General features: G+C 34.9%; 1 protein-coding gene across 3 annotated transcripts in view; it reads right to left on the reverse strand.

The window, feature by feature from the left end:
- Positions 1-15,816, reverse strand: part of YES1 (YES proto-oncogene 1, Src family tyrosine kinase) — a 72,846-nt gene that overhangs the window by 15,858 nt on the left and 41,172 nt on the right. For 2 of the 3 annotated variants that reach the window (XM_081078193.1, XM_081078191.1), the window contains exons 2-5: positions 7,687-7,959; positions 4,368-4,467; positions 1,584-1,682; positions 5-108 (exon numbers count right to left, since the gene is read on the reverse strand). In XM_081078193.1, the coding sequence (XP_080934319.1) occupies positions 5-108; positions 1,584-1,682; positions 4,368-4,467; positions 7,687-7,951 (568 nt within the window). In that variant the 5' untranslated portion in view covers positions 7,952-7,959. Of the gene's footprint in view, positions 1-4; positions 109-1,583; positions 1,683-4,367; positions 4,468-7,686; positions 7,960-10,725; positions 10,822-15,816 lie in introns of all 3 variants that reach the window. The other variant, XM_081078192.1, reaches the window with a different exon arrangement.

Genomic DNA, 15,816 nt, shown 5'->3' on the forward strand with positions numbered 1-15,816 from the left:
ATACCTTTAGTAGTTTCACTCTCTCTTACTAAAAAGATACCTCGTTGATTCCCAGGATTCAGAAGTAATCTTTCAGCATCTTTTCTCCCCATTTTACCAAAATACCATCTGGAAAAAATGAATAGTGTTCTGAGTTAAAGAGGTGTAAAGGTAAGAAAAATTGTAGGTAAGCATTAGTAAGAATGGAGTGGGTCAGGGAGGATGACAAAGCACAGCTGTAGAGAACATAGCTTAAAAATATAGAAAGACATAATGAAGGCTCTTTATTAAATAGGAATGTTATAAATAAACATTACTGTTAGAATATATTATGTCATAGTATTTCTATGTATTGCCTACTCAACATGTCTCTTAAACTCCACATGACAGTCACAGGAACGGTACTCAATGGAGAAGGAAAAGCAACAATGACAGACAGAGCCTTTCAATCTAACACCATAGTAGGAAAAATAAAAGTGGTTCTCTGGCAACAGTGTGATCACGTGTATTCAGCAGGATGCAAGTGAACCATATCCAAATTATTAGGAACTCTAAATTAGTTTAACACAGTTTTGTGAATAAAAATGAGTTTCTGCTGTTGAGGAGCTCACAGAATAGCAGAGAAAAAAGACAAAACGACAAAACAGAAAGTAACAAGTAACCAGTGCCAAAGCAGAACAGAGCTATGAAGACAAATTACATACCCTCAATCAAAGCAAACGATCATTGACAGAATACCTACCATGTTTCCCCCAAAATAAGACCTAGCCGGACAATCATCTCTAATGCGTCTTTTGGAGCAAAAATTAATGTAAGACCCAGTCTTATACTATATTATATCAGACTTGGTCTTATAGTAAAATTTTTGCTCCAAAAGACGCATTAAAGCTGATTGTCCTGCTACGTCTTATTTTTGGGGAAACACAGTATTATATCCAAGGCACTGTGTTAAGTATGTGAAAATAAAGTAGCATTTATGGGTCCCAGATAAACTTGGTTTGACCCAAAAGTAGTATGTCCTTGAAGGTGAACTTTAACTTTTTAAAAGTTGCAAGAATAGCAGACAGAAACTCCCAGATACCCTCCACCCAGTTTTCCCAACTGTTAACATTTTGCTTTGTCACAGTTCTCTTTCCCTGTGTAAGTGTAGGTGTACGTGTATATTGTTTTCTGAACTGATTGAGAGTAAGTTGCAAACAGGCTGAATCATTACCCCTAAATACTTCAGTAGGTACTTCCTAAAAGACAAGGATACTCTCCCACAGAGGGGCAAGCACCTAAGTCAAGAAATTAACAGTGATATAAATACTATCAGATGGTAAATTTTTGAAGTGAGCATGAAAATACAAAAAGGGCTAATATAATTTTTTTAAGGTGGAAAGGTAAAGGCATAACAGTAGTATTAATGCAGATTCATTTATGACCCTACTGTTAATAGTATGGCATTAATTATTAATTTTCAAGTAACATCCCCTATTAATATGATACATTAGTTTTATTAAGACTGATATGTAATTGTGTGTGTAAAGTTGTGGCTAAGTAGAATGTGCATTAAAACATTTTAAAAATGAAAACAATAAATAAAATATGAAGTAGCGCCATACTCTTCTGCCTGAATGGAATCTGCAGGGGCTACATAATTGCTAGGGATGTAGCCATTCTTTCCTGTAGCAATCGATCTTGCTTCCCACCAGTCTCCTTCCCTGCAACACATAAAACAACAATCACCACAGGGAGACTACTGCTCCGGCGCCACCGATTACAGCTTGGTCTTGTATTTGAAGCAGACAGAAGATATTTCTTCCATTTTTTATCCATGCATTAATTTGATCAAGAATCAAACTCAAAAGAATACTAAAAAGTAGATTTTATGAATTAAGGGAATAAGGCTAAGCAAAAGCACAACTGCATTTCTGCTCTACACCAAATTAAAAAAATTACACTTTTTTAGTTACAAGATTGCTTTTTACATAACATTTTCAACCTAGGACAATAAACCATACTGAATAAAACAATTCAGGAGGTAAATCTTTCAAATTACTTAGTTTTGATTGTTTTCTTTTTTAAAAGTTTATTGAGGTATAATTTATATACCATAAAATCCCCCCTTTAAGATGTACAATTTAGTGGGTTGTAATATATTCACAGAGTTGTGCAACCACTACCACAATCCATTTTAGAACATTTTCATCACCCTCAAAAGAAACCCCATATCCATTAACAGCTACTCCCCACTCCCTCTCCAAGCCACACCACTGCCAACCATTAATCTGCTTTCTGTTTCTATGGATATACCTCTTATGGACATTTCATATAAATGGAATCATATAATACGTGGCCTTTTTGACTGGTTTCTTTCACTTAGCATAATATTTTCAAGGTTCATTTATGTTGCACCATGTTTTAATACTTCATTGTTTTTTAGTTGCCAGATGCTTTTCTTTTTAACAGTGCATAAAATTACAACGTTCCTCTTTAGTTGTTTTAAGAAAAAAAACAGGATGCCCTAGAGCTTCTGTTACATTGGCCAAAATATTATCAATGGGCAGTAACAATAAAAAAATTAATTCTTGGAATAAAGTATATACAAAAATGTTATCCTAAATATCCAAATAAGACTAAAAGCAATTTAGAACTATATGTAGTTTGTAATACATAAGGCTTGACTTTTCTAAAATTAATGTGAGAGGAGCGAATATTATCAGTCTCTAATGAGGAAGATACACATATAAGTTCTGCTACTATGTTTTGCTTTACCAAAGAGAAGTATTAAAAGTATTTTATCTAATTAAATGCTTGAGATACATTTGCTTTCTAGAAAATGGAATGAAAATCCTTTTGTAATTCAAGTATTTACAAACTCATACACTTGGTTTGTAGTTTCCTAGTATACATTAAGTACTTTCATATATACAAACTGATATACAAACTGAAAACTTTGCATTTGATCCTGCTAACCATTCACTGATTCTTTCAAATATTTACTGAATACCTTTTAAGTGACAGATTTTATGACAGGTGTGCTGGAAACAGGGTAAAAAGACAGTCCTTACTCTCAAGAAACTCACAGTTTAGAGCAGAATTTCTCAACCTCGGCACTAGTGACACCTTGAGCTGGATAACTCTCTGTTGGGGGTGGAGGAGAGGGGCTGTCCAGTGCATCGCAGGATGCTGAGCAGTGTCCCTGGACTCCACCCACTACATGACAGTAGCAGCACCCTCACTGGAACAACCAAAAATGTCTACAGACATTGCCATATACCCCTGGGAAATTTTGCCTCCGGTTGAGAACCACTCATCTAAAAGAAGGATAAGCTTGTGATAAATTATAATTCAAAATTGTGATGGCAGCTATGATTGAGGTTTGCACAGGTTGCTATGAATATGTAAGAAACATACTTAATCTGGCAGGAGGTAGGGACTGGGCCAGGTGAGAGAGGAAGAAAGTCAAGAAAGCTTCCTTGAGAAAGGACATAGGAATATATGTTTTGAAAGACGAGTTTGGTTGGCCAGATAAAAGGGAAAAAATGGAGACAAGAAGTTACATTCCAGAAAAAAGAAGTTGCATGTGTGAAGGCATAGAGGTGAGAAAGCAGTGTTCAGAAATCTGCAAATAATTCAACATGGTTGGACAGTGGAGAAAGCGGAAGAAGCTCAATGAATGATGCCAACTGTCATCGTTTTTCTTTATCTTGATGGCAACTGGTAGCTACTGAAGGGTTTTAAAACAGAGACATGAACATACTTTATGTTTTCGAACAATAACTGGTAGCAAATGGGAATAAGAATGCAAGGAAACGACTGGAAGCAAACAGGCTATAAATACACATTTTGAGAAGATACAAAGTGGTTGCTATGCCTGCTAATGAAATTATGGGATCTATATTCCATAATGAGCAATGAATTTTCTATGGTGGGTCACTAAATGACAAGAGTCACATAAGAAAAAAGCAACTTAATTTGGTCAATTTGGGATTGCCAGGGGTTCTTTATCTAGCCTTTTTCCTTTGTGTGTGTGTTGTTGTTTTTTAAGAAAAAGAGATATTTAAATCATCTAGTACTCAGATAAATAGGAATATAGAATTTTCTTTATAAAGATTTTTTTTAAGTAATGTTTTTTGAAAGTAATGTTACTTACTTATACTCCCTCAATCTTCGTTCTTAAATCTTTACTGTTTATGGCAGAACCACGGCAACACAATTTGTAGAAGTAACTTCTGGCTACATCAGTAGTGTTCTACCACGTGTCTAAAGAAACCAAAGGCATCATCCAACCCAGTAGGCAGAGATCCATGCCCCACCACTCTCATCTCTGAATCATCCACCAGCCCAATGGTTTTAGTGTACAGAGTAGCTTACTATCAGTATTTCTCATCCACAACACTTACGTATTGTTAATTATTTGAAATCTTTCACCCTTCTTAAATGAAAGGTCTTCTGTAGTTCTAGCTTCATAATCATATAAAGCCACAAATATAGTAACACCACCTATCGGAGGAAAAAAGACCAAGGTAAATTATATAGATAAATTAACCAAAGACAAATAAAAAAACCACTGCCAGCTAAAAAAGCTTAAGCATAGTTTTTTTTTTTTTTTCCTAGTCTCCAGAGTCTATTTTTAAAAGTTGGAGATTTGGGCAGTTGGCATTTTCAAGTTAACAAGATGCTCTCTTAAGACTTCTGTGAAAACACAGTACTCTACAAATTCTAAAATTCTACAGACCCAAAGAAACAAATTTAATTTTGATTCACAGTAGTAACATCTCTGGCTTGAAAGCCAGTCAATATTCAAATAAATTCTTTGACAGAAAAAGCATTAACAAGTACTATAAACTACTGACACTGATTGTCTAAACTTCTTATAAACAATGAGTGAACATTTTGATCCTTAAGACTAATCATTAACAGTAATAACTAGGGTTTTAATAAGACAATTTATTATGTTTAACATTCATATATAAAAACATGTTTTTCTTAGCAATTAAATGGTATGGCTGATAGGAATTACAAATTCCAAAAATAACTGTGTCATAGAGAGCATTGTGTGTAGATACTTAAGAGATTAGCACACTTAAACAGCCAAACTATTATCTGCAAACAGAAGAAAGAATAAAACAGATTATCTCATTTATCTGGCTTCTGTGAAGTTCCAGTCACATATTAACTACCTGACATCTCTACTTCAATGTTTAACAAGCATTTAAAAGGTATTAGACACTACAAAACAAAGGTGTTGATTTTTCTCCTCTAACCTGTTATCTAAGTCTCGCGCACCTAAGCCAATGGCTCTACTAAATCAATCAAGTATTCAAGCCAAGCCCATGACCACCACTGTCAGTTCTACTACCTCTAAATTATCTCCTTTCTTTTCCATGTCTACCGCGGCCACCTTAATCCTACTCCTTATTATCTCTCACTGGGATGGCTGGGTCTATTGGGAGTAGTACCATGTTTCCCCAAAAATAAGACCGAGCTGGATCATCAGCTCTAATGTGTCCTTTGGAGCAAAAATTAATATAAGACCTGGTATTATATTATATTAATTATATTATATTTATTATATTATAGATCCAATCTTATAAGAAAATAAGACCAGGTCTTGTATTAATTTTTGCTCCAAAAGACACATTAGAGCTGATGGTCCGGCTAGGTCTTCTTTTCCGGGAAACACGGTAGCCTCTTAACCTATTTCTGTATCTGCTCCCTACATCCATTCTCCACACAGCTGCCAGAATGAGTTTTTTTGGTGTGGTTTGTTTGTTTTTTTTAAGGAAATTCAATCATGCAAATCCTTTACTAAAATCTCTTCAATGGCATCTCTATGGCTTTGAATAAAACCTAAACTGCTTACCAGAGTCTATGAGGTCCTGAGTAATCCTGCCTTTTCAATCCCACATCATACAACTCTATCCCCTGCCCACACTGACATCCTTCCTTACTAGTCCTCAAAAACTGCCAAGTCCATCCGTACTTCCTAACTTTGTATTTGTTATTCTCGGTCCCCTAAAAGCTCTTTTCCCAGTTTTGCCTACGTTTAAGTCCTTTTTATTAACCAAAACCTCAGAGGCTCAAGTGAATTCTTCTCAAGTTGCCTTTCCTTGATCATCTAAAGAGCTTTCACCAATCTACTGGTAAGTTCCTTCATAGCACTTAAGAACCATTAATCATACTGTTTAATTGTTTGTATCACTATGGTCCAACCCTCACTCTAATGTAAACTCCATTAGAGCAGAAACCCTGTTTCTCTTGCTGATACCGGGCAGACACTCCCTATATATTAATAAATGAATACTCGTGAACAGACTATTTCACACAAACTGCTTCAGGTAACTAATGTGTGTCTTAAAGCATAATATTTACTTTAATCATTTTGGATTAATATCTTTCCCAAATATAGATTCCTGAAAATTTAAACTCTTGCTGATGACTGAGAAATACCATCTAGGGCATCTATCACTGAAGTATTTAGAGTTAGGGGGTTGGAGTTAAGATTGTAATTGACTCTTTGAAGTCTGTAACTCCCCAAATGAACAGTGTAATAGAATTAGTATATGACATTCCTCTGGTCACTATTACTGGTCCAGAAGTGAGCAGACTAAAGGGACAAATTTATAGTCCCTGATTGTAGAAGAGATTTCTCTCTTGTCCCCATTGGTTGTTAGTATGGACACATGTTGCTCAATTTGATGCTGGCAGCTGTTTTGTCAAGTCTAAAGATAACGTGGACACTCCAAGGGCTACAGGAAAGAGATCAAAGAAAGTTGAGCTGTTGACGACATGAAGGAACTGCTGAATCAAGGAATCCTGGAGCTCATCCTACCTTTTTAAGCCAGTTGTGTTTTGTTACTCAAGGGAAAAGCATTCTGACATGGGACCTTTTGTAAAAGAACTCTCTCTCTTTTTAAAGTTTCTGACTACTTTTTTAGAGTATTTCTGGCTCCATTAAAGGTTGTCAGCTGTCACTTTTTGTTCTCTGAAAGGATATTATGACAAATAATGGAGTTCTGGAATAGGTCATTTAATCTGGGCTCTCCAGCTTATTATCTGTGACTAAAAAAAAAAATCATTTAGACTCTGAGCCTCAGGATTTTTTAAAAAATCAGTAGTACCTAACTGAAAAATTGTATTATCATCATATTGCCATTTAATTAACATTTATGAAGTAATTACTATAATATTTCTTAATAGTGAATAATACTTTATAATCCTGAGAAATCGTAACATTGGAGGGGTATATTTTTTTAATTTATTTTTTAATTACAGTTGATATACAATATTATATTAGTTTCAGGTGTACTACATAGTGATTAGACATTTATATATCTCATGAAGTGATCACCCCGATAAGTGACACAGTACATAATTATTGACTATATTTTCTATGCTGTACTTTACACTGTTTCAAATCTTTATATCCCTAGTGGCAGCCACACAATAGGCACTCAATAATTATTTGAAAAATGAATTAATGAAATACTAATGGTGTAACTCAGTACATAATCACCATCACATTATCAAATTTCCCAGAACAATATTCATGTATATAATAAGACTTTAATTTTTATGTTAAGAGACTTTAATTTTCACATAAACTTATTTAAAGAGTCCCCCATTAACTTATTTTTCTTACAGCAGGCAAACCTTATGTATGTATTGCCCAAGGTCACGTTCTCCAACTGACGACGGAATTGTCCATTTAAATCTCACCTGTTAAACCAGCAGGATATGAACTTGGCACCACTGAGAAGGAGGAAGATGCTCCTCCAAAAGGTGTCACCCCTGAGGATCCTCCAAATGGTGTCATGGAAAGACTGCTAAAATTAACAGATGTTCCCTTTGCTGAAGATGACGGTGTCGCTGCAGTGTGCTCTGCTCCATAATGGCTGACACTTGTAGTGACAGGTTCTGGAGTGTTTTCTGATGTATATTTAATGGCTGGACTTTTGTTCTCTTTACTTTTAATGCAGCCCATTATCAAATCTAGAAAAGTAATAAGGCAAATACCTTCAGAAGCAGTTAACATAAAAGATATTTCGAAAAGATGCAATTCAAAAGTTGACATTAAACAAGGCATTTTTCACCTGCAAAAAATTAACAAAACCAACAGAATTAAAAACCAGATAGCTAAAAATGAAATCTCTTCCCCTCATTTATCTTTATTACAACTCTGCTAAAGCACCAGTCCAATCATGTCATTCTCCAGCTCTACTACCTTTCATGGTCCAGTGACAACACGCCACAGTGTGCAGGGAAAATCATGGGCTCGGAAGCCAGAGGGACCTAACTTTGAATCTTGGCTTTCTACTTATTAGTGGAGTGATTCAGGCATGTTGATTAACCTCTCTGCACCTCAGTTACTTGAAAAAGAAAGACGATAATATCACCTACTTCATAAGGTTTTCTATGAGGATTAACTTAAGTTTATGACAAGTTCTAGACAATACCTGGCACAGAGCAGGTACTAGCAAATACTGGTTACATTCCTTCTATCTATACCAGCACTGTGTAATAGAAATAGAACCCAAGCCACAATACAATTTAAAATTTTCTACTAGCCACGTTAAAAAAATAAAAAGAAACAGGTAAAATTAATTTTAATAATATATTTTATTTAACCCAATATATCTAAAACATAATTATTTCAACATAACATAAAAATTTTCAGTGAGACGTTTTATACGTTTTTTTGTACTAAGTCTTCAAAATCTGGCAAACTTACAATACATCTCAATTTGGACCAGGCACATTTCAAGTGTCCAATAGCTGTATGTGGCTAGTGGATGCCACTTAGGACAGTGTAGGTCCACATCTTGTCCCTTCCCTATTGATAGACACACCTCCAATGTTTAACAAATATGACCCCAATCTAGCTTTCCAACTTCATCTATTTTTTCCTCATACTTACCCTATGCATGCAAGAAAAAAAAAAATCCCATTTCCCCAATACCTATGCCCTGTGTTTTCCTATTTCTGTGTGTTTTTTTCCCTCCTAAAAGACCCTAATACTCTCCTCACATCTCTCACTATCTGTAAAATTTATCCATTCATTCATGAGCATCACAAATGTTTTCCATTTAGGCTTTCCTGTAATTGGTAAAACACATTTTTCTTTAAAACTTCTAATGTACTTTTGGGAAGGCTTTTGTATGAGACTCTCACCTTATTCTATTTTGTATTTTGTGGTTTTTATTGTTTGTTTGTTTTGTTGTTGCTTACTGCCCTAATTCCACTCTACCGCCAAATTACTGGCAACACATTTTTAAAAGCAAGAGTTACTTATAGCTTACACACTATACAGCCTACCAGTGTGATATACACAGTCAGTTTACTAATATCATAAAATCTACATTATTCTATTCACTTCCTGAAGAAGTACTAATGAAGATTTCATTAATTCACTTACTTTTAAAGGTCATTCTTATTTTTCAGTTTTTCCCTTCTTATATGACATTCAAAAGGAAGTAAGTGATGACTGCCTCATAAATTCTGAAAGACTGAACATTCACAACCTTGGCTATGTAAGATTAATTTAAAATGTAGCTATAAATATTAACATAGAAACAGTCTCAGAATTTCAGAGTTGGAAGGTTTTCAAATCACTACCTTAAATGGGTATATTCTGAAGATGTTACAGTTAAGCACAGCATTGAAACATGACGGACTAGAAATCTAAATATCTACTAAAAACACTTGAGAATTACAAGCTAAATGTATATAAGAGAATTGCTTCTAAAAGTGTCAGAAGAAACAAAAGGTAAGTCATTTCATAATCTAGTGTTGCAAAAGTCTTAAAACATAATGTAAAAGTAGAAATCTTAAAGGAAAAGACTCTTAGACATATAATTATTTAACTTACATGTGGGGAGCAGGAGTGGAAACAATAACTCTTAAGTGAAGTTAAAGATATGAGAAATAGGGAACGTATCTTGTATTTGCTCATGCCCTTACTTGCTCTCAACACACACAAAAATGTACACATATGAAAATTGGTTAAAATTTTTAATATAGACAACTCTTACACATGAAACACATACACGTGAAAAAAAAGATAGCCTCTCAGAAAAATAGAAAAGCCTATCAAGAGGCGATTCACAAATGAAATATGAAAGGCAAATTAGCATATAAAGATATGTCCAACCTTCCCAGTCTTCTAATAAATGCAAATTTTAAAAAAAACCTTTTCTGTTTATCAGATTGGCAAATTTTGACTTAATACTCAAGGTTGACTTTTAACCAACAAACAATATATATCCCGAAAATAAGGAAAGTACAGAAATATTTAAAAATCCATACAAAGAATCTTCAAAATTACCTGTATCCAAAATCTAAATATTAATAAAACGTTAACTATATAAATTAGACTTTGAAAGAACAGCAGTTGTATGAAGGAGAAAAAAATTATGAAAGCCAGCATAACTGCTAATTTATTTTAAATTTAACAACAGACTGGTTGAAATACATCAAATCATAACAGGGGTTACTATAATTATTCACCCACTCTCCATTTTCATTCCCAGCTTCCTTATTTTCACCTTCTTCTCCATACAGGAGAAGACCTAAGCAAAAGACCTAAGACCTTGCTTAGGTCTTTTCTCCCAGCAAGACATTACTCTTAACTTCTCTTTCTTCAAAAGTCACACCTTTTTTCCCTCACCTTAGTTTTCCATTATTACTCTTAACCTGTCCTCCAGCCTGTTTTTCTTAACCTAAAATCTTCAGTCCAACTTTTCACATCCATCCACTTACCCTTTTTCTAGCAGCTCCAAGACAGACCATCATTTCCAGTCTAGTTCCACTAGCACCCCAGTATCAATACACAGAAGCCATCACTGCTGCCACCTCCTTTAGAAACATTAGTATAAACGTAGGGCATGATTTACAATTTAAAGTAAACTTGAGGTGCAATGACTTAAACAGATTTTTATGGGTTGTCTTAGAAACATAACATCATTAAAAACATTTATACGGGAAAATCTCATTTTAAGTTCCAAGCTACTAACGTACAGATATATATTTATTAACAACACATATTTATTAGACACTATAAAGGAGCTAGGGATAGTAAGAAATGGTCCCTCTTCTTTAAATAAGGTTACAAATGAGGGTAGAAAACAAATACAGCATTGTAAAATGTGGAAAATGTTGAGTGGAAAAAAAAACATGTTAGAGTGGAGGCATGTACAAAACACCATGAGACTACAACAGAAGTTATCAGCTCTGCCTTGAGTGCATTGGAAAGAAAATTTTGCAAAGACATTGGCATCTGAGCTAGATCTTGAAGAGATGGAGATTTAGGGAAAAGGAAATAAAATATTCCAGGAAGAATGAAAAGTATGCAGAATTGCTCAGATGCTTCAAAAGGCATGGTGTATTTGGGGAACAGAAAACTCTGTGGCAGTAGTGTAAGAGGGTGTTTTTTGAGAATGATGAGACAGATGGCTAGATGTAGGACACAATTTACACATAAAGAGGATTATTTGCTATGCAGTAACTTGTAGGCCTTATCCAGGGAGCACTGGACTGGGAAATTATTTAAGATTTTTTAAAAGGTGAATAGCAGAAGATAGGAATTTTAGAGTAACCAACTATGGCAGTAGCAGGAATTATAGACTGGAAAAAAAAGATAAAATGATGGCAGTTAATCAAGTTGTAAAACTACTGCAATAACCTATATGAGAAGGGACAAATGCAGGAACACTGTGGGGCAAAAGATGAGAGGGAAATGAGAAGTACATACGAAGTATAATAACCAAGTTGAAACGATCAGTTGAATACGGATAGAGCAGATATGAAGAAAAAGGAGTCATTCATTCACTCCCCTGTATTTTATTGAACAGTTTTAAAGTAGATACTGTGTGTGTTAAGGGCTGGATAACCCCAACATTTCTAGTTTGAACTGAGTAGAACGCCATAACTGAAGAAGAGAAGAAACAGGTTTTTCTGGATGAATGAGTTCAGTTTCAGATGTTAGGTTTAGGTGCCTGTGGGGCATCTTGTTCAGTCCAATTGAGAACTGATAAAATAAGTCTAAAGCTCAGAAAGAGGCAGAAACCAAAGAAAAATTAAAACAAAAATATTTTCAGTTTAACCACACCTTTTGGAGATAATAAAACTCACCCAAGGTACAGCTTAGGAGGGGTGTGAAGAATACAATGTTGTAGGACACCTACATATAATGAATAGCAAGCAAATAAATTAGGAAGCAGCAATTCCAGTTGGGAGTACTTCCATAAATAGAAAACATGGTTAGAAAAGATAATCATCAATTTAAAGATAATGGAATGGATTGGGGAAGAATTCCAACGATATCTGCGGCATCTTTTATTTCCTTAAAGGAAACATGAAGCAAACAGAGAAAAATATTAATGTGTTAAATGTGGGTAATGATATAATTATTTTTGTTTGTATTTTATAATATGTATTTAATAAGAATTAGTATAATGGGAATAAATACAGACTTTCAGGAAGAAAATGGCTAATAATGCTAAATACCAAAACAAAATCAAGTGGTATTTAAACTGATTTACACAGCCACTGGATCAGTAATTAGGAGCTCACTGGTGACTTTGGCAAGAGCATTTCTTAGCATCCTGAAGATAAAAGCTAGATCGCATTAAGTTGAATAATAAATTAATGAATAGGCCATGAAAATATGGGGAATTTTTGGAATGCAATATCTTCGTAAATTGGGAACATGTAACTCATCAAAAGGTTTTCTGTGATTTATTTTCTAGTTTACTGATCCTCTCCTTCAGTCTTTGTGTAATCTAATACAGCAGAGCCACCATTCTCCCCGCTTTGAAAAAAGAACGCTGATTTTCTTTACCCTCCTCCCATTTGCCAAATCCTTCACCTGCCCAGCCCTAGGTAGTACATAATAACTTCTTTAGGTCACTCGTGTGTTCTTATTCCTTTTGCCAATTAACTGTGTAAGCCATGGGCATGGGCTTCTGGGAAGTTTTCCTCATTTGTGAAAAGGAATACAAGACAGGAATGTTCCTTTCCTTCCCTAGATGTTATCTATGATGCCTAAATCTGAGGCAGCCATCCAGAGAAGCTACAAAGCACCTATCTGAAAAGAGAACACCAACATACTGAAAATGGTAGGGCAGAACGATGAAAGGAACTTCAGTCACTGATGATGTTGCTCAGGCATTAAATTATATAACTCTATAATAATGCCAGAACACACTTTGCTCCAGAAATCTTATTCTATGTGATAACAAATGTCTACTGTACATTAGCCAATTCTAGTTTGGTTTTTTGTTACTTGCAGCTGAAAGGATCTTAAATAATAAACTATTTAAATCATATGACAATGGTTAATATATTAAATGGCTTTTCAACATATAAGGATTCAATAGCTTAACAAAAATACAGTCATGCATCGCGTAACGTTTTGGTCAATGATGAAGCGCATCTAAGACAACGGTCCCATAAGATTATAATTGAGCTGAAAAATTCCAACCACCTAGTGATGTCATAACGTCATAGCACAATGCATTACTCATGTGTTTGTGGTAACGCTGGCGCCACCAGCCGTCTAAAAGTATAGCACATACAATATGTACAGTGCACAATACTGATAATGATACTAAAGGACTATGTGACCAGTTTATGTACTTACTAAATTACACTTTTTATCATTATTTTAGCGAATACTCTCTACTTATAAAAAGTTTGCTGTAAAACAGCATGCCGGCTGTACCAGCAGCAGCCTCATACGTCCTGTGTTCACAGCATCTCTTGAGCGCATCATTTTCTCGTGCTTGATTTAATCTTGTGTTGTTTGTACAGTAACATGCTGTACAAGTTTGTAGCCTAGGAGCAGTGGGCTGTAGCATAGAGTCTAGGTGTGTGGTAGGCTGTACCATCTAGGTTTGTGTAAGTCGCTCTGTGATATTCACACAGCTATGAAATCACATAATGATGATTTTCTCAGAACGTATCCCTGCTGTTAAGTGGTGCCTGACTGTATATCCCAAACTTACCTTATTTACATAAATCTGAGATATCCTTAAGACTGTAAAATTCATCCTATAAAGGCAGAATTAAAATTTTCAGCAAACTATTCATACTGATATTTGGTGGAGCATAATGTGCACGAATATTTGCTGAAAAACAAGGCTTTAATTTGAATACTACTTATTTAAAATTAAGAAAGCTTCTTCTCTTAGACACTATCGGAAATACTTTCCTAAAATGTTCTTTTTTAAAATCAACTTTGAAGTGTAAGTTACATACAACAACAAAAATGCACACATTTACAGTGTACAGTTCAATGAGTTTTGGCAAATACCTATAACTGTGTATCTACAATCACAATACAGAATATTTTAATCACACCCAGAAGGTTCTGTTGTACTGTTTTCCCAATCAATCCCTAACCTCAGACCTAGGCAATCATTGATTTGTTTAACTAAAGACGTATCTTTTCTAGAGTTTCATATAAATAGAATCATAGTATATGTAGTCTTTTTTTGTGTGACTTTTTTTTTGATAAGCACTGTGTACCTGAGATACTTCCACGTTGTTGTATATATAGGTAGTTCATTAATTTTTATCGCGAAGTAAAATTCCATCAGACGGATATACCATTATTTGTTTACCATTTACATGTTGATGGGTATTTGGGTTATTCCAGTTTTGGGCTATTATAAATAAAGTGGCTATAAACATTCCTGCACAAGTATTTGGATGGGTAGATGTACCAGGTCAGACAACTAAGTTCGCGAAGTAATCCTAGAAAAAGTGCTATATACCTCATTGCTGAATATCACCATGCTCATCTTCAAAGTACTCCCCTTGGGAAGCTATGCACCGACGCCAGCACCTAGTCCACCCTTCAAAGCAACTTTGGAACTCTTTTTCTGAAATGGCCATCAGAGCTCTCGCTGTATTGATGTCCCTGAATGTCATCAAAATGCCTTCCTTTCGAGATCAAATATATGGTGATGGAAGGAGAACTGACTCTGGGTGGTGAACACACAATGGGATTTATAGACGATGTAATACAGAATTGTACACCTGAAATCTATGTAAATTTACTAACAATTGTCACCCCAATAAAATTAATTAAAAAAAAAAAAAAAAAAAAATGCCTTCCTTTCAATATTTCCCTTATCTTCGGGTAAAGAAAGAAGTCATTGGGGCCAGATCAGGTGAGTAGGTAGGGTGTTCCGATAGTTACTCATTTACTGGCTAAAAACTCCCTCACAGACAGAGCAATATGAGCTGGTGTATTGTCGTGATGCAAGAGCCATGAATTGCTGGCGAAAAGTTCAGGTCGTCTTACTTTTTCATGCAGCCTTTTCAGCACTTCCAAATAGTAAACTTGGTTAACTGTTTGTCTAGTTGGTACAAATGCATAATGAATAATCCCTCTGATATCAAAAAAGGTTAGTGACAAGTTCATGAACTTAATTGTCAGACCTCATATGTCTCCCTCTCCCCTCCAACACCTAGGAATGGAACTGCTTGGTCATACAAAGTTAAGTATACCCGTATCATAAGAAGCTGCTAAACTGTATTCTATGGTGGCTGCACAATATTCCATCTGTACAAGCCATGGATGTAAATTACTGTTGCTCCACATTCTCTACAATACTTTCTAAGTCTTTTCCTTCTCAGAAACCCATCATACGTTTACTTGGGTTTAGATATGACCCAAATATTACGTACAACTCTTTTACATTTTATCCTAGTTTCTAAAAAAGCTTTTACAATTGCAATCTACACCAAAAGGTAGCTCACAATATAAAATTCATACAGCTGAGTTGATGTTACACACATTTATAACACAAGTATAATAAAAATCATGACAATTGCAGACAACCA

This window comes from Rhinolophus hipposideros, assembly GCF_964194185.1.
Source record: "Rhinolophus hipposideros genome assembly, chromosome: 17".
Lineage (NCBI taxonomy): Eukaryota > Metazoa > Chordata > Mammalia > Chiroptera > Rhinolophidae > Rhinolophus > Rhinolophus hipposideros.